Here is a 20,314-nt window from a genome sequence, read left to right as displayed (position 1 = left end):
CAAGCAAAAAGGCAGTTGCTCTTTACAGTAATCTGTGACAAACTCCCATTTCTGCTGAGCCGAGGTCTGTGTGTAGGCCTCTCTCCTAGGACTCATGTGTAAAAGGGCTGATGAGAAGCGCATACTACAAGTAACTGGCTGACAAGCAAGTGCTGCAAACATCTCAGCTTCTCATTTTTCCTAAAACACGCATTCGTAAAAAATAATGGCAGAACCTGTTTCAACATCTGACTAAACAAAAGCCAGGAGGCACAAAGGCTGAGGATTTCCTCCAGTGCTTTTTGAAGCCTTACATTCTCCCTGTTTCCTTGCTGCCTTTTTAAAAATTTGCTCTGCAGTGTATCTCCTGAGAAAATCCCCACTTTCGTACAAGCTTAAACATCTTCCAGCAAAACACTTGTTCTCGCTTTAAGTTCTCTGCCAATATATTCCTTGAAATGATCCCTGCTCCCCTCCTTAGTTATCTCAGTACTGTCCATCTCTCTTGCCATTCCTTCCACATGTCTTTCACTCTCAGCTTTATCTTACTTCCAAGTTAGACCACAATGCTTCAAGATGCCTTTAAAGTGTATGTATTTTTTTAAAAATGTATTTTGTTGTTGAATTTTGATATATAAGGTAGTAAACTGCCTTGGGATGAATTTTATTATCAAAAGGTGGTGAATAAATTTAGGAAACAAATAAATCTAATTGACATTTCTCAACCCTGCCCCAATGAAAAACAGTTACATGGAGTTGTCCAAACTTTCCTGGCTTCTCCCACCACTCACCTCGACCAGTGCTGTAGTGTTGTAACTTATCACTGTACACTGCCTCTTTGCTGTAAGCTCGCTTCCTAGGAAAATGAAAAAGAAGATGCCGTTCAATCAGTGCCCAAGGCTGTAAAGACAGACCAGTTTGTCCTTATTCACTGCACCTTTGTGGCCAAATATGGAATTAACATATCAGGACTGGCTCAAGGACTGGAGCTGCCTGAGGTGAGGGACAAAATCGCACCCCATCCTTTCCATGTGTGTGACCAGATAGACAGTTGAATCTTACTTCAACATTGGTGACACTGTAGCATTCCCCACAGCGCCTGAGAGCAGTAGGACAGCTTTGGGGGCACAGCTCTGTCCTCCAACACCTCATCGCCAGTCCCCATCACCCGGCATCTGGCACCAGAGGCAACCTCCCTAATAGTCAGAGCTGGCCCTGCAAACCGCAAATTGAGTTTTCTACCAGAAACTCCTCAGGAAGAGTGTATTTTGGTAGGCCTGTGTGCATCAAGCTCAGGACCAGTAATGGAAAGCAACAGGAGCTTTCTCAGGGAAAGTGCCATTAAATGCAGAGACTGGAGTAGCTCGTGTTGTTGTTGTTTAAATCTGGCACCCTTTGTAAGAGAATACATGCGAGATTCTGCCCTGTGTGCAAACGTGTCTTAGCAATAGAACATTTGCCCCTTTAAAAAAGAAGGTGTGCTTAAGCTATGCAAACCAAACATCCATTAGCACCTACACCGCGCTTCTTATGTAACCATTACAGATCAATTGTTAGCTCCTTGATTTCATTATCCAGCGCTGCCCTGCAGTAAATGTGTGTGTTTCCACAAACTCCTTCAGGAAGATTCAGCCTTTGGAATGAAAGCAAAATTTATAATGTGGCAAATGGTACCTGCTGCAAACAATTGAAATAGCCACTAAGGAGACAATAAAGACGACCCCTGCTGCTGCAGACCCAGCAATCAATGGTAGTTGTTCTCTCAGTTCTGACTTGTAGTCATCTGGAAAAGAAAATACATTTGTAACATTCTTGCCTGCTCGTACAAGCCTTTGCTGCTAATAGCAAATCTCTATTATTTATGTACCATCTTTGTATGCCACCATTTCTACCAGGAATTCAGGATGGGTTACATAGGTGATCCAAAGAAGCACAGATCCTGGTTGAAGACCCCTGGAATCCCATGCATGACAGGATTGTAACAATGCTATCTGGAAAGAGACAGCTTTTGCCATTTCTATATTAAAAGGGCTCTCAGATCCTGAACTCCGCAGTTTGGCAAGTTGAACGTTGAGGGGTATGGGAGAGAAGCACTTACTAATGGCTCAGTTCACATGGAACACCAAATCATTTTTCGTACTACAAGGAAAAGCCTGGAAGGAGCCTTAGACATTTATATTTTTTCTTCCATCTCCATACTTCCCTTGCAGACTCAGAGAACCTAATTACTTTTTGGTTGTTGTTGTTTTGCAAACCTTAGTTTACCATTACATCAGAACATGAAAACTTCGGCTTATGTTTGCCCTGCAACCCAGGACCTAATCCAGGGAAATGATATCCTTTGCAATGCCTTCTGGCTTTCTCAATAAGTTGATCAAATAGGAAGAACTCTTTATTTGTTCAGTCCTTACCACAATGGACTTGCACATCAATTAACATTTTTATTTTTATTAAAATTATTGTTCATCTTCTGATAATTTTGTCTCTAAGTCCTATCAGCTTAGAATGAATTCACACAAATGGAAATATTTCACACTTCCTTTTAATTTTCTTCCTCTCGTTTTGCAGCTAATTACTGGTAACCTGTTTTATCTCCTGCTTGATGCTTAAATCCTGTGCAAAATCTCATTTAACAATCAATTATTATTTAATAACATACAATATCCATTCTTGCTGTATTTCAATTAGCTGCTTCTATTTCAGACATAGCCTTCTCCTTGTCTGCCTAATTGTAAGTATTGGAGAAAATCATTTTTTTTAAAATGTCCATCAGTTATGTGCTGTGTGTATGTGCTCCCCATACCCTTCCTCAATTAAAACTTCTGGACACTAGACAAGCAGGCATTTGTAGCAAAAGTGACTTTGCTAGACTTTGAAAGAACCTCTCAAAAGTGCTCCATCGAGGGAGCCACCTGAATGGGGGGGAAATTGCTTGCTGATCATTAGCTACGCTGAGAATACATTACTGAAAAGAGTACCGTATTTTTTGCTCTATAAGACTCACTTTTTCCCTTCTAAAAAGTAAGGGTGTGTGTGTGTGCGTCTTATGGAGCGAATGCAGGCTGCGCAGCTATCCCAAAAGCCAGAACAGCAAGAGGGATTGCTGCTTTCACTGCACAGCGATCCCTTTTGCTGTTCTGGCTTCTGAGATTCAGAATATTTTTTTTCCTGATTTCCTCATCCAAAAACTAGGTGCGTCTTGTGGTCTGCTGCGTCTTATAGAGCGAAAAATACAGTATATTTTGTTACAAGCAAAGTAAGATTTGTCTAACCAGGCATCATCAAAAAGTCTCATATATATGTGTCTCCCCTGAGGTTTGAGCTAGAACTTGAACAATTCTTCAAAATATAATTAACCAAACATGCTGGTTTTTCAATCTTTAGGTTCTGAGAAAATTAATTGTGCACATTTTAAACTGAACCTTGTCCACTTCTACAGATATAGAAATTATGATACAGTCAAGACTTCTGTGCTTGACGCACTACGGGAATCACATGTGTGTTTAAGCTGTGTATATACAGCAGTGAATTGCTGGTTCAGTGACACATGTCAACACCCTTCATGTCAGTGTGTATATCTTTCAAACCAATTTGTCTCCCTAACAGATTACAGTTTTAGTACATACTTCGGATGTACACTTTAAAAATGCAATGGCCAACCCATTCTTAGAGAATAACTATGTGAGATGCTTTAATCCTGATGAACTGAGAGTGGCTGTCAATTGTAGACAAATCTTGAACACTAATACTTATTTAGTATGGTAATAATAGAAAACAGGACCATAGAACTTTATCATAGTTCCTAATCATGTGGAGGGTTCTATTTGCATTCAAATGACTGCAAGGTGGATAATCCTCTTCAGTTCTTCCCTGCTCAGCACAGAAACAGAGAGGTAGGGCTGGCACACATGGGGACATTGTGGGTGGGGCCTGCCCCATGCCTCCTGATTGGGTTAGTTTCCTGTTTATGTGCCATACCTGCACAAGGCTGTGGTCAGGAGCTTATCTGTTTACAGTTCATTCTAGAGAAAGCAAGTCTAAGTTTTCAAATCTCTGCATGCTAATTCATGCAGGCTATTGGGGCCAAAGTTGCAGCCATGTATGACACAACATATACAGAAAACCCTCAGTGGTAGAGAAAGATGATGCCTCTGGTCTGATTCCACAGTGGTGGTGAGTGCCAAGGAGGATACTTTGCCTACACTTGGAGAGCTAATTTTTGTCACAGAGTTATTCCAATTATGCACAATTTCTTCTGGATTTTGTCTAGGCCTGCTTTTTGGAGGAAGGTCCCATACATTCTCTAGTGCAGAGAGAGAAAGGACTGGCCACCAGAGTAAATTCAGGAGTGCATATGTATACTCTCTTTTATACACTTTTAATTGGCTGCTTGTTGGTAGAGTGTTGGGCTATCATGCTTAAGTAAACAGATTTAATCTACCAACCTTAAACTAATGTACATGGGCCTGACTCTGTTTCTTCTGAAATCCAAAAATGAACTTGTTGCAGTTAGACCTTGGAAGGTGATGCAGTGTTATACAAGCAAAGGATATTGGCAAATACAGTCAGGCTCTGAACGTTTACATTCAGATTATTTCTCAACTTCCTATAACTTCAAACAAAATCTAATTGTATTATACCGCCACAGGTGCTTATTTCCTAGAACTACAGATTTACATGTTGGGTGTGAACAATGAGGGATAGCACACCACACCACACTCATGTATAAATCCTATATTATGCAGAACACTACCCACTGCTGGATACAGAATACTGGGCCACTACTCAGACCAACAGAGGCCAATCTGATCCCTCGCTAGCTTGCATGCAAACACTGAAAACCCATTCATATGCAGTTGGGCGGGGAATCGCTTACATGGTCAGAGCAAAAACAGAGATAAGAGATTTCAGTCAGATTAATCCTCCAGCTGGCAATTAATCAAACATCTCTCTAAATCACCAGTCTCTCTCCACACTGCCCCACTGGGAGGCAAGGGTTTGGAGAGACAAGTTGATTTAATCCAATTATAGCTTAGAGGCTCGACAGAGTGCAACCTCCTTCCCTCTGTTCCTTTCTCAGTTCCATCCCGGCTCCCCCCTCCTTTTTTTTGTTACACTTACCATCCGTTAAGGTTTGGAAGCACATTTTTCCACTGTATTTCCCATAGCCAGCCACTGTCCGAGCCCGAACCTGTACCACATACACCATCCCTGGTCGCAGCCCATCAATCCGTGCCGTGTTGGTCTGGCTCTTCGCCATGGAGGAATTGTACTCATTGTGGTCCTTCAGGGAACAGCAAATAGAAAAGAGAAACACATGAGTAAAAGTTATATTTTGGGGATCTTATTTCCAAGGTGTACTTTTGTGCCAACGGCTTCTTAAAGTTAAGATGGCAACAAAAAGCAACATCAATCATCTTCCTTGTATTTCTCCCTCAACAGGGCCAAGGAACAACATGCAACCACTAACATTTGGCAAGCTTCCTGTTAGGCCCGGTGCATGGAAAGCAGTGGGTTGATGATGTTGATGACTGTTTTGTAATCACAGCTACATATTGACTTCCACTGACCCCTTTTCAATAACATGGTGTGATGCACCATTTATACGTAATCAAAAAGGCAGATTCACTCCATTAAAAAATGATGAAATGAACATACAGTGGTACCTCGGGTTACAAACACTTCGGGTTACAAACTCCACTAACCCAGAAGTAGTACTTTGGGTTATGAACTTTGCCCCAGGATGAGAATGGAAATCGCACGCCTGTGGCATGGCGGCAGCAAGAAGCCCAATTAGCAAAAGCGCACCTCATGTTAAGAACGGTTTTGGGTTAAGAATGGACCTCTGGAATGAATTAAGTTCGTAACCCAAGGTACCACTGTATCTGTATGTGTAGGGGGTTCACAGACTTTTAAAACAAACAGACAAACAAACAAACAAACAAACAAACAAACAGACCTCACTAAATAGTGAAGGCTTATAGGGGAGCGAGCTACAGCACAGTTCACTGATTCTATCACAAAAGGTAGCAAAGAGGTACCTGCAACAGTTGGGCAATCCAGTAGTGGACAGTGTGGTGGAGCAGCACCACTCACTTGACCTCTGGTCAGTGTCATCACTGCTACTTCTTGGGAGGTGGAGGAGGGAGGTGGCCACAATGAAAGCACACTGGCAGGAGCTCCAGATTGACTGTGCTGGTGCATTTCTACTGTGCCAACTTCAGTACCACCTGGACTTCCCTTTGCTAAACAGCAGTGATGTGACAGAGACCAGGCAAATGGCAGCGCCACACCACACCGTTTGCTACTGATGTAACCAAATTCCCTGCTTCTTCGGAAAGGTACAATATACTGCACAGTGAATGCATTTTCACTGTGCAACTTGGAGTGAAGGTGATTTGCTGGGTAAAAATATGGGTAATATTTATTGTACAAAAAGTTGGAGAGGCTTTCCATTCTTAGTACCCACTATACAGTTCTTAATCTAGCTAGCCTACCATCTCTCCCAAATGGGCAGCGATTGCAGCTGAATTTACACATGCATGTTCCTCACTTGCAGGAATATAAATATGAAGTGGTAACTTGTATATGCAAAACAACCATCAACAATCAAACACAGAACATCCCTCCTCAAACTCAACCCTTTACAGACTATGCAGTGCACACACTGCATCAAGCATTGTATTTCTGAGCAATGTGACATGTACATGCAAATTAAAGTCTGTGACTCCTATTGATATATGATAACTAAAATAGGAGATTTGGAATAACAATTGAATATTAGAATTCAAACACAACTGTTGTATCCTAAATATCTTTCTATAAAATTGCTGGACTCCATGTTTTTCCTCTCTCAAAAGTGGTGGCATGACCTATAATATAACATATGATACTATAATATATGATTTGGCTTTAGGCTTTTATCAAGCCTTGCTGAAAACCTGTGACTCAAAAACACAGTGTTAGCATTTCATCAAATTCTCATTCCAGTCCCTGCTTTTTTGCCCCAGCTCTGCTGTGGTGTGCGTGGGATGGTGTAGATGAGATTCCAGTTTAACAGCCCACTCCAATGTACTCACACACTGGGTTGGTCTGTGAAGTGCGCATCAGGCACAGAGAGCCGTCACTATCCATTGTCTCTGTGACAATGGGGCCTGAAGAAAGAATGCAACTCTATCCAATTTTGTGGCCTGGAGATTGTCATATACTATTTCTTACACTTCACTTCCCAGATATTCATTTGACAGATAGAAAACTGAAGGTGAAAATCAGTAAGTTGCCCAAGGCTACCATAGTGCCCAGTGCTTGAATTTGGGACTCCCTGGTGTCCAATTCCAATTTGCTTAGGGTGGTGAGATGGAAAAAGAGGACAAGTCTCTGGCACTTTAATAGTTGTGTAGAAGAGGGAATTTCAGCAGGTGTAGTTGATGCGACAAGTGCAGCTGCATGTCCTCTTTTTCATCTGACCACCCTGTGTTCAGCTTGACACTCAATTATCAAGACCCTATGTAGCTATAGCATATCCTCAGTTTTGAATCCAAATCATGAAACTCATTTGCCCTGTCTCCCTTTTTCTTCTGGACTGCTTCACTTCCCTCTGAGCAGTCAAGATACTTAGGCAGGAGGGTCTAATACAAACATGGGAACTCGTTGAGGTCCAAAGCTGCCGCCACCTCCCATTTCAGGTAGACCTGCACTCATAAACGATACCATGCATGGTCTGTACAGTAGCACCGCAATTGACAAGTGCTTCCTGACAATCTGGCATTTGATATCATTCACTGTACCTCAGGGACTCATGGGCAGAGCAGGTTCTTAGTCCAATCTGCAGCAATCTGTGCTGGGTTACATCTATCCAACTTTTACAAGGTAATAAAACAAGAGTCATCTCTGGGATATGAGGGGCTTGAGAGGCAGAGGACTTCAGGAGGATAATACAGGCACAGGAGAGTGGCACAGAGTTGGCAAAGCACTCACTATACATCACCAAGTCTAGCTCAGTGTGCAGACTGTCACTCCTAGCAAGCTGTTAGTCACTTGAAACAATGATATTTCAATAACATGAGGCAATGAAACAAGTGTACACAGCAAGCAAGCAGAAATCAACGGGGAGTCCCTGCTTTCAGTTAACTATTATTTTCAAGATTTTCTGCAGCAGTGGGGCTGAATGGTTTAGTGACACTTGGGACAGGAATTCCTTCTCTGCTGCTGCTTTATGGTTCAGGCAAGCAACAGGCAACAGAAGCTGAGCTAAGCGGGGTACATTTGATTTAATGTGGGTAGGACTGGAGCCATAGTGAGAATGTAAAGATTGGACATGGAGAAGTTCCTAGTAAGCTGTGAAATAATGTACTAAAGCAACTGTGTCCCGTGAACTCTTTGCAGGCCGGTGGTACAAAGCCTGTAAGGAGATAGTCCACAGGTGGGAGTGTTGTATGTACAGAAAGAGTTTGTATTGACAATATGATTAGAACCAATTGCGGCTAAGTGAATCTGTCTATTTTAGTTTCTCATACATTTCCCCCCCAATCTTAAATTCCGTTCTCCACGTTTCTGCCTGAATTTATGATTTGTCATTTTTTTACTTTTAAATATGCATTTTAATATGCAATTATCCCCAATATACACATTTTGGTACACATTTCTTGGTTGGAGATCTGCAGCACAAAGTTTGGAGAAGTGTGCGTGCCAATGGATTGCTGAATTTTGCTTTGTGCGTTGTTTTAGAAAGTGCAAATTAAGTAGTTTTGCATTAAAATGCTGGAATGTAGAGAAGTAATACGAATTCATTCTGGTGAAGGTCAATATGAAGGACAGCTAACCCCATCTTGCCCACCTCAAATGTTGAAGGTTTGGGCTACAAATCTGATATAGGTTTTCCAGAAATATTAATACTGAGGAAAGAGCCTACTTCAAAAATCTCACGGCTGTCACAGTGTGTCTCCCCATTGACTTCAACTAGGCTTTGAATCAAGCCAATACTGCACATTCCACAACATGAAAAAACAACACCAGACTCCCAAATCAATAATGGCCCATCCCAACTCCCCTCCCTTCCTCAAACACATTCAGGCTTACGGTGGATGGTCTTGCGCCCATAGTGCTGCTAATCTCGGGGATGCAGATCCGGCTCACCTTCTCATAGTAACGGATCTCATAGTCCAGGATGATGCCATTGGGCTGTTCCGGCTGAGGCCATGACAGTGTGATGCTCCTCATGCTGGCACTTACCTGGTGCATGATGGGAACTGTGGAGGGAGCTACGGAGAAAGGAGGAAACAGGAAGTGCAAGAAAAGTGAAAATTAACCTAGGGGAAGGAGGATGAGAGCATTCCGAAGAGGTGGTAGAAATAAAACATCAGGGTGGGATCACGGTGAAGTCGAAGGGGCAGTGAGGGTGAAGGAGGAGAATGGATATTACATGAAATAATAGTACAGTCCAATGCAATTACATGCAGTATTTCGACACACAAGAAAAAATTCATTTCTGCACTAGAACAATTAGTGTATAGAATTCTATGTTGACTACGCAGACCTGTTATGTTTCTTGTTGTTCAGCTGCTCTGTCCACCATCTTGTGGGAAAGCAGCATACAAATAAACCACCAAATGAATTAATGAATGAATGACCATTAGTTTTTATCTTCAAGAGGCCAAAAATGCTTCCGATGAGTTGAATGGAAGCTGTACGAGAAGAATATTTCAGAGGTGTTTCATCAGGAGCAAGGTAGGTTGCACCCTTAGAAGGCTATTTCCATAGCTATTTTAAAGCAATATGTGAAATTCCTGCCCACAATACACAACGCCACTTGTTCACTAGGATGTATCCACAACCTGCAAAGAGGGGAGGCCTCCTTTTCTTACAAGAACTGCACCTATTTTCAGAAGCTCATGCTTCTGGATTTCTCGTTGTCCCATTCCTCCATCTCATCTATGATCCTTCAGCTTCTGTTCCTCTGCTTTTCTTCCAGCAGCTCCCTTTTACCTTTGCTTCCTGTTGTCTCTCTGACCCTTTAATCAAGACTTGGACCTCTGCCTACTCCAAGTCTCCATTCCTAAGTTTACCTTCCTAAGATATGGTCATAGGCCATATTTCCCCATCCTTTCTCTTGCCCCTTACTGCCTTCCCCAACTTTTTCTCAGCCCCCAACTTTCCTTATGGCCTTTATGCACATGACTCTTTGCTTATTCTCCTTCATTCAGTGCCTCATGGAATTTACCCTCCTCCTCCTCTCAGATTTCTGCTTGTGGGGAGCAGTGAATCTGCCAATTTCAGTTTTTCCTCAACTTCTATTTTTTTTTTTAAAGCCCTCATGGAACTGTATGAACATTTTAATGCAAATTTATTCTAATATAAACATTTTTGGTATGCAATGTTCCTAATATACACATTTCTTCAAAGCATTTCCCTCTAATATAATGCATTTTTGTGTTTTACTTTCACCAATGTGTGCATTTTTGTACAGAATTTTTACTGGTGAATGGCAGTGCAAAATCTGGAAAAGTGCAAATTTCAAAGGATGCTTGTCATTCAGTTTGTGTATTGTTTCGGGAAGTGCAAATTGAGTAGATTTCTCCCTCATCCCTAGTTAACTTCCACTTCTAGTACAGTTACTCCAGCCACTCTGACTAGAGATAGAGGAGGAATCCATTTCAAACAGATTTACACACAGAATTTGGTGATTCCGACCCCATCAAGCTTTGCTCACGTTGGATCACCTCTTTATTGAGAGTCCACATGTCTGAGCCACTCAGTTTGCTTTTTTTAGAAAAGACAGACTAATTAAACACAAAGAATAATATATTTACAAAACATGTGACAGACTCAAGCCCCATGCTCAAAAGCACATGGATTTCTACCATACTCTGTATAGTTTTTATTTGCCAAAACAATAGTTTAAAAGAGTTGAGCATGAGACTCTTAATCACAGGGTTGGGAGTTCAAGCCCTACATTTTGCAAAAGATTCCTGCATTACAAGGGATTGGACGAGATTATCCTTGTGATCCCTTTACAATTCTTATTTTTTCTCTCTATTCCCACTTCTCGCAAACTCATTAGGCAGGAGGAAAGGCTGCCTGAAAAGAAGCTGGGGAAATCTAGGAATGCAACTTCAGAAGTGATGTTAGTGTTGACAAAACAGGGATGGGTATAGACTTGGTCTTTTTGTATCGTTTTCCTATAACTACTTTACAGCCCTTTCCTCCCCATCATAGGAAGCCAAATTAAAGATAAATGGCAGCAGACTTTTTCCCATAGCCCAGTGGGGTTAAAGAGGAGCTAATAGACCTTTCTTTCCAATTTAGCTCAGGCTGTGCAGAAAATTCTCCATGAAAGAACTGGCCTTTCCTAATTTAGAACAGCTGTTCCCAACCGGGTGCCCTCCAGATGTTTTGGACTGTAAATCCCATGACTCCTAGCAAATACAGAGTGGATGAGAGTGAAACATATGGAGGGCACCTGGTTGGGGAAGACTTAGAATACGTGCTCTTGGAGAATGCATGCATCAAGAGTCTCGCCACCCCCTCCATTTAGCAAGTGTGCTTACAATGGAGCTTGCTTTCAAAGCAATACTGCCTTCCCTTTGCCATGGTGATAAAGTTTCCTCATATTTAATTGCTGTTTGAAGAACATTATTGCAGCGAGAGGAATGAAATGGGAACAGTCGGTAAATAATAAAGTTTTAATATTTAAAAAGGCTAGTTATTTTTAATTAGAACTTAAAATTCCTCGGGACTCTTTATCAAAGGCAAGCGACACAGGCCCATCTGCAAATGAACAAGCAAATTCTGAAAAATATTTTTCACTCCCTATGAAGCCAGCACAACTTGCTCTCCTTAGCCTCCCCATCACATGAACAACGGCAAAGGCACTTCTAAGGCTGCAATGGATTTTTGGAAGGGTTCTTCTTCACAGTGAAATGGGGGCAGGCGTGGGGGAGGTCACATTTTTTTCTAAAAAGAGACAGCAGTGGGGGACCTCTGCTGGGCATTGCTTGGCAGACTGCATCCTTAAAAGTAGCCAAGAGGCCAATCAGTTAAAGGGGATATTCTGTACACACAATCTACCCCTAGCAAGATGGCACAGCGGTCTTGAGGTGTGTATTGTCATCTATAAAATGGCTGTTGCAGCTAATATGCAGCACTATGAATAGTGTGGCTGGACCCTTTGCTCTTGGCAAAGCAATTGTCAAGAAAGGATTGCACGGAAGGTGACTGCAGTGTGGGGGCCCTGCAGTCATCTACAGTGTGACCTGCCCTTGACAAGCAGAAGCAATGACAGCCCATTTGTGGGGGGCAAAAATTGAGAACCCAGTTTTGGCTCCATCTCCACTACCTCATTACATAGCTTACTAAATTATACTTGTGGTTCAGCTTAATTTCACGTGTTCTTTGTCTCTCAACTCAAGACCAATTCAGAAAACCCAAAATAGTGTGTTGAGCAGGGTTTGAATGGGTCTGTGCACACCGTCTGGTATTTGGTGAGACAGTTGTATGACCAATTTACCATGGGACATAATATTTCAGCCTGTTTCAAGTCTGGAAGTTGCAGCTCGTACAAAATGCAATGGGTTGATCAACCTAGCAGCACCACTTAACACCTGAAAGAGTGGCATTGGCTGTCAATTCGGCATTGGCCAAATCAAACTCAAGGTATTTGTGATGAATTGTAAGGCCCCATACAATTTGGGACTGAAATACTTGAAGAGTCAGCTCCTGCCCCACTCTCCCAATATCAGCCAATATCTCCCAAATAAGATCAGCTGTGCAGCTACCCGGGAAAGGAATTCACAGTTTTGGCACCCCCATTATGGAACACCCTGTCCTTTGATGTATGGCTGCTGCTGCTGACTCTCATGAGTTTCAATCACCAACAGAAAACCCATCTATTCACATAGGCATTTTCTGGGCAAGAATACAGTGTTCTTTTCCAATTGTGTTACTATTGCTGTTTTATAGCTGCTATGGTTGCTGTTGGTTTTTTATCAGACTTTTCTTTATGATATTTTGGTGACACTCTTTTACTTTTTAAATAGTTTTATTATACACCCACCATGAGATGGCTTGTCAATGAGGGACAGGTTAAAAATATTCCTAAACTACTACTACCACAACTAATACTCCTACACGATAATAAAAATAATTGTTGCTCTGTGGTGCAGTAACATTCTTAGAGCGTAGTAAAAAATAAGTTGAGTTGTGAGTTGGGACAGATGGTGAAGCAATCATATGACTGCGACATTACGTGGCAAATTCCGCATTGCACACCAATTGATTATGAGAGCCAGTTTGCAATACTCTACTGCGGAAGGTTATATAAAACTTGCAGGCAGGAAGTTGGTGGGGAATAGGGTAGCCATTTAAATCAGTAATAACTAACATGTTTCAATTGGGCTATGAACTAGCCTTGCCTCTTGGTATCTCTTACAGCTCACTGAAAGCATCAAGAGTGTGAAACAGCAGCAAGATAAATTCTATGTAAAGAAATCACTAAGAAATTGATTGAAAATAAGAATAACAAATCTTGCAATGCCTCTTTATAAACTTACGTATATTACAACCTCCTCAAGAACACTGTTATGCTATCTGATCTCCAAAAATATATATCCTAGAGCTAGAAAAGGTGCAAAATTGGCAAGCAAAATGATCAAGGGGTTGAAGAACCCTGTGAGAAAAGGCCAAAGCAATCTGGGGAATTTTTAAGGTTAGAAAAATGACAACTAAGGGGATTGTGATAGAGGTTGTGCGTGGTGTGCAGAAAGTGAATAGACTGAATTTTTTATCCCAATAAAATTTTAGACGCCAGCTGCCCACTGATATCAGATTGTCAATAGGACCAGAGCAAACAAAACAAAGTACTTCTTCACACAACTCATACTCAGCTTAAGGAATTTGCTACAAGAGGGTAAAAGAACATAGCATAAGAAGAGTCTTGTTGGTTCAGACCCAAGGTCTATTTAGTCTGTTCAGTAGGCAGCCAGATACCCTTGGGAAGCCCACAAAGAAGGACACAAGTGCAATGTTCCCCAGCAACTAGTATTCAGAAACCTACTTCCTCTGATACTGGAGGCAATATACCTCTTGTGACTAATAGCTGTTGATGAACTTATTCTGTGTGGTGCCCCCACACCCAGATAGATTTATTAGATGAATTAGACAAAGGTATAGCAGACAGGTCTAGCCACCTTTCTTAGTCATGATAGTCTCCATGTTCAGAGGCAGTATATCTCTGTATACAGGTTTCTGTGGCACAAATAATAAGCTGTTGCCTTCATGCCATACTTGAGGACTTCCTGGAAGTTATCTGCTATGCCTGTGCTGGAGGAGAGATGGGGAAATATACGCAGGATAAATGGCAAACAAGTATGTGTCCTGTCCATAACCCTTCCCTGCTCACTGACCACTTTTCCGCTGTAACCCCAGCCATGTTGTCCCAGACCTGCTTTTGCCCGTATCTCAGGAGACAAAAGGTCACATCCACACCATACAGTTAAAGCACATCTACCATTTTAACAGTCACGGCTTCCCCAAAGAGTCCTGGGGGAAATCGAAGGGAAGGGATGCCATGCCTGTTATTTTATCTGATTCAAGCTGACAACCAGCTGAACGGTGGCGAAGTAGGAATCTCTTCTTGAAACGTATGTGCCAGATGGGAGTGCGCATTGCTCTGAGTCAGAGTCCTGGAGAATCACTGACGTCATCCGTGAATCTGCCTCCTGCATTTATTTTCGAATCCCTGCTGGGGATGGGAGTCCACACAGAACCAAGGCAATATAACTTGCGCTTCATTAAACAAGTTAATTTCCTGTCTGGTCCTCCTGAGACATCAAAGTGTCTCATTTTAAAGCCCACTGATGCATGTGGTGAGGGCTCTGCAGAGACTAATCCTCAGAGTCTTCTAAATGTTCTTCCCTATACATGCCTCTGGAACTCACTGCCCCTTAAGTCCCTGGTGAGCAGTGGTGCCAGCCTCTTAATTTAATGGTGCACAGAACAATGCTGCTTACCGACAGTCAATCACCTCTCCACCAGAACATAGAGCGATGTTTTATATAAGTAACAATGATGCTGATAACTCTAATGTACTATAGAATGAGGTGCTCAAAATGGAATCTAAATACAAAATTCGCAGGAAGCCTCCTTGAGGATCAAAAGGAGTCTCTGGATGCCGGTGAATCCTAATTGCATGAAAACAGTGCTAAACATCCTGTTTTAATAGCCCACCTCTAGAGAGGTGTCTTATGGAGCAAGCCGAACCCCCTCGTTCTGGGATTGAGGGATGTGTGCTAGGTTGTGTGGAAGCATCCCTTTGCCCTTCATTAATCCCAGTTAAGTCAGCCTCCCACTGCCACCCTGATGTGCTTCTCACCCAGTCAATGTAGCACTCCCCCTTGCACCTGCCAAACACACAGGTGAGAGTGAGGGTGGCCGATTTAATTTCCAATTGGAAAGGTGACTTAATTCCTACAAAGCTTGACTGGCAGGTGAAGATGATAGAATACCTGGAACTTGCAAAAATGACTGGGAGAATAAGAGGACACTCAAATCAGAAAGTGAGCAAAGAATGGGTAATATTTAAAGAAGATTTAAAACAATATTGTGAAAATGCAAATCTTCAGACAGGTATAGATTGAATCTTGAATATTAAAGAAAATTATAAACGTAAAAAAAATTCTCAATATGTAATAGATATAACAGGAAGTGTGTATAGCTTAAGAATAGAAAGCACAATGAGGTGAATCAGAAGTCAAAAACGTGTGTGATGTTAGATGATGTGTAGTCAATTAATGTTTAGTTGTCATTGTGGTATTGTTTTTGTCTGTTTGTGTAGTATGTTTTGCAATGAACATAATGAGAGAGAGAGAGGGGGGGGGGTTGGCTGGTGAGGGGCTGAGATGGCCTGGGATCTGTTGGATCCCAAGCTGATTTTACAGCTGTTGTATGAGAGCACTGGGCCAATGGCTACAGATGTGGGAGGGGTCCCGCCACTCCATAAATCTTGACAGGCAGCGGTGTAAATTTTGGATTACAACTCATACAAATGAATGCAGATTCTGCAAATATACAATTAAACTGGAGCATATACAATTAATCAAGGATGGAGAACCTGTGGTCCTTCTGATATTATTAGACTATAGTTCTCATCATCCCTGACCATTGGCCATGCTGGCTTGGACCGGAGGAAATCAGGAATACAAATAGTTGTAAAATGGTAGGTCCTACCAGGTAGTGTGTGGGCAGAGCAGCAGTGAGCGAGAAGGGACATTGTTGTTTTTCTCCCTGCAACCTTCTGTAACTGAGTTCCTCTGGAGTCAAAAAATAAGCTTGAAGAAGCAGCTGGGGGAAAGGCTTCAAAGAAGGCTTCAGAAATTCCTTTCACTGATTTTCATCTTGAAATTAACAATGTTATTGAACTACGAAATGATGTGGCTTGGTGGCTGCCAATCATCTAACTTGCATTTAGCACAAAGCCTTCTGGGAGGGAAGCTTTGGGACTAGACTCAAATTGAAAAGGTAAAGGAAATAGAGGCTAAGGTGAGAACACAGAAACATCTTTACATAATGTATTATGTGACCTGGGACAGAAATCCCAGGCTTGAGGATTGCATAGGTCCTTTTTTCCTGTACCCTTTGGAACTTCCCCTGGCCTGCCCACAGCTCTCCTCAGTCTTAAAGTACCCCTCCCTTTCTGGTCGTAGCTTGAACTGAGCTGTGATTAAGAGTACAGAGCTCAGACAAAAGTATGTATCTTAAGGCAACACAATACACGGCCTATAATACTATGTCCTGATTCTGAATCAAGCTGAGGGGAATCTGTCCTGTCACCACTTGCAATCTCCTTAAGACTGACATGGTCAATTTTGTTTTCCTACTACTACTCTGTTAAAACTAGAAACAATAGCATCACAAATGTTCCTATCTTAGGACCAGTTTCTCTTTGCCGTTTTTCTTTATGTGAAATCTTCACTCCTGAAAGGCAGGTGTTACACTTTGCCTCATATTTGAGGTAGCTGCTGGTGGTATTTATAGAGGCATCATAATTGCTGGGGGGTGTTAATGGTCTAGATTTCTCTGTTGCCAAAATGTGCTAGGCTTTGTAAAACTATTTTTTAAAAAATATTATTGAAACCAGCCTTGAGCATATGGAGAGGTGGAGCATAGATGTTTTTATCTCTGTTCACAGCTTTTGGAAGAAGTTGCAAAATCTTTTTAATCAGAGATAACAGAGGGACGAAAGAGAAGAGAGCCCGTTCCATAGGCAAATGAGCTCAGTCAAGCCACTATCTTTTCAAACTCTCATTATATTCAGGGAGCTTCATGGTCAACTGAACCCAGATCTCCTTGGTCCAAGGATGGGAGATGAGAGATCTGTGATTGGGATCTCTGGTGGTTTACAAACAATCCAACCAGCTCTAGTGGGGTGGGTGGAAATCAGATCAAGACCATGGTATTGGGGAAAGAGCAGGGTGGGGTGAGTGTAGGAGTTATCCCTTCTTCCCTGAGTCATTTCCCCAGTTGGAATACCATTCAACCTGCTATTTCTCCATGTAGTAATAAATGCATCTGGTGGCATCTGTACCTTTTCCCCAAGCTTGGAGTGGGAGAACAGTTGCCATGAGAATGGCCAATCCCTCTGAATGAGCAAGGATGTGAATGCTTCAGCCATTCATTTACACAGCAATCTGATGTTGCACATTGCATTAATATGATGTCATACATTACAATATTACACTGCAAATAGCATTGGTATATTTTAATTTGTTTTGCCTTTTATTGCTTAGAAGCCACTTTGGGGAGCCACAGGCAGGAAACAACACATGTTTTTATTACTATTAATCATCCTCCCACAGCTGGTATTTAAGGCTTTCTTAAAAACAGCAAGGAGCTCCTAAACACTGATCTCCCATGTCACATCAAGTTACATCTAACTTCAGAGTGTAGACCAACCTGCCCCACATTGGTGCCTTCCAGTTGTGCTGGACTACATCTCCCATTAGCTGGGGATGATGTTGTAGTCCAAAATATCTGAAGGGCACCAGCTTGTGGAAGGCTGATCTGCACACAACACATCACATTGGAATTGCCAGTATGTGACACATACAAATCTATTACAAACAATCTACTACAAACCACAGAAAACATTCTTCAGATTAGCTTATGGTTGTAATGAAACACCTGAAGGCAGATCCCCCACCCAAAAAATTAATTGTTTTGGTGTGATTAAACTGGCACTCAAATGAGGAAATGGATTTCAGAGGGCTAGGGGAGAATAATGCTACCAAAATATTTCAGAGGAGGTGAAACAGTTTTAACATTCTTCCCACTTTTCTGTCAGCTACCGAAATTGATCCTTGTCTCCACTGTCTTGTATGCGGGGGGTACAAATGCTGCACCCCTGAAAGTGGGGGTTTCATATATATATATATATATTTCCAATCTTAAGCACAGCTTGCCACATTTCTGCATCTCTTTGTGAATTTTTTATTTTAAAATTATTAAAAGTCCTCACAAATATTTATCAGAATTTTAGTGTGAATTTTCCCCAACATAAACATTTTTGTATGCAATTTCCCCCAACATGATGCATTTTTGTGTTTTCTTTTCACTAATATAAAGCCCTCAAATGCACACTTTCCCCTAACATGCCCATTTTTGTTGTTTGAGAACTGTGTTCCAAAATTCGGAAAAGTGAAGATGTTGGAAGGGCAGCTGCATTTCACTTCATTAAAGTGCAAAGTGAACCAAATTTCTTTCTCACCCCTGTTTGATGCTGGTGATGTAATCCATCTCCTACCAAGGACCCCTTGGGGCTGCTTTGGTGGTACCATCTCTCTTTTTCTCACATCTTTCTCTAGTTCATCAACATGCTTAGTCTTCCTTGGTATATTTGGCTTGGCTTTGCCTGCCATCCGCAGGCAGAGACTCCAATTTATTTTGACGGACATCCGCTCCGTTCCCCCCCCCCCCAATAAATCCCCAGCACCCCTCCTCAAAATCCAAAGAGAGGAAAGGACTGAAAAATGACAAATCATTTCAGAACAGGGTTTGAGTGGATGTGTGTGCTCAGCTCTTATTTTTATGCTTCCTGCTTCGGGTGGGTGTTCAGGAATTCACTTAGTGAGGTGCTGCTTATTCTTTCCAGTGGGTGATGTTGACAGTCCAGCATTGCCTTTGTTTACACAGCACATTTAATCCTGGGTTTTTAATTTTATTTTTTTTATCTCTCCACATCCGCTCAGAGAAGATGATAATTTTCTGAAATTAAACACTTAGCTTGATTGCTGTTTTGTTAATTGCCACATTCACAAACCCCCCCTGGTGCTCCTGCCTGTTTAACATGGATAATGCTGCAAAGATGATCGGCATCAAATTGGTGTGCAGGTGGGCGGGCGGTAGTAGTGAGGCCTCCTCGTCGTTGCTCGTTCAGATGGATTGCCCAGCATCATTGCACAAAGGGAAAGAATTAATCTGAAGCGGAAACGTCTTTACAAAACCACACAGATGGAAGTTCAAAAGAGGAATCTTGAGAAAGAGATTTCTCACCCTGTTAGCACTGGGGTGCATGTGAAGAATCTTGCAAACTGGAAGCTGATCATATGTTCTTGGAAGCTCTGATAAATTACCCTACATTTCTATAAAGAACTCGGTTTGCATAAACGAAAGGGCATCTTATGTAGAATGAATCATGCTTGGATTAGTTTTCACCTGAATAAATATCAATTTCATCGATGACAGAAACACCAATTATGCTTTTATTTACTTTGAAAGCTTTATATCCCACTTTCCCCTCACCAGATGAACTCAAAGTGACTCACAATGCAAACCTCTTATAAACACAATAATTGTTTAGTGGCTTCCCAGCTTTAACAGTCTGATTCTACACCTCACATTTGGTGCATTCAAAGGCACAGAGTTCAGACTGCCTTGTAGTCCTCACTGAGAGTCACCCTTGGCCTCAGCACAGCAAATGCCTTCAGCACACCTCTACCAGTGTGTTTATCTTTGCTCCCAGAACAAGGTTGAGATCATAAAAATTTAAGAAGTCTGCTGGATCACACCAAGTACACCTATCTAGTCTAGCATGTTGTTATCACAGGGCCAGCCAGATCCCATGGAAATCCTGAAATGGTGTGTGTGCCAAGCTGAACTTTTTCTATGATTTATTTCTGTAGTTCAGCAAAGTTGGCATAATGGATACAGCAAACTTTATTGACCCTCGTGCAAGTCTTTATCCTGAACATCTCCTGGAAGGCTTCCAGACCTTCTTAATATTTTATGTAAAGGATCAGCACAGGCATCTGCTGTTACCAGCAAAATATAATTAATATCTCCTGTA

The 20,314-nt window shown here is 41.8% G+C and overlaps 1 protein-coding gene across 17 annotated transcripts in view; it reads right to left on the bottom strand.

Annotated features, from left to right (window-relative positions):
* The window catches only part of EPHB1 (EPH receptor B1), a 357,336-nt gene that overhangs the window by 55,184 nt on the left and 281,838 nt on the right, over nucleotides 1-20,314 (bottom strand). For 15 of the 17 annotated variants that reach the window (XR_013986829.1, XR_013986830.1, XR_013986831.1 and 12 more), the window contains 4 exons: nucleotides 9,058-9,239; nucleotides 5,101-5,263; nucleotides 1,654-1,762; nucleotides 771-835 (listed from right to left, as the gene is read on the bottom strand). Coding sequence is in view for 10 of the 17 variants with exons in the window: in XM_081007270.1 (XP_080863396.1) it covers nucleotides 771-835; nucleotides 1,654-1,762; nucleotides 5,101-5,263; nucleotides 9,058-9,239 (519 nt within the window). In the remaining 7 variants the exon portion in view is untranslated. The remainder of the gene's footprint in view (nucleotides 1-770; nucleotides 836-1,653; nucleotides 1,763-5,100; nucleotides 5,264-9,057; nucleotides 9,240-20,314) is intronic. The other 2 variants (XR_013986833.1, XM_081007274.1) reach the window with 1 other exon arrangement.

This window comes from Podarcis pityusensis (genome assembly GCF_964106645.2).
Source record: "Podarcis pityusensis genome assembly, chromosome: 5".
Taxonomy (NCBI): Eukaryota; Metazoa; Chordata; class Lepidosauria; order Squamata; family Lacertidae; genus Podarcis; species Podarcis pityusensis.
Note: the sequence above shows the minus strand (reverse complement) of the source record. Positions and strands in the feature narration are given on the sequence as shown.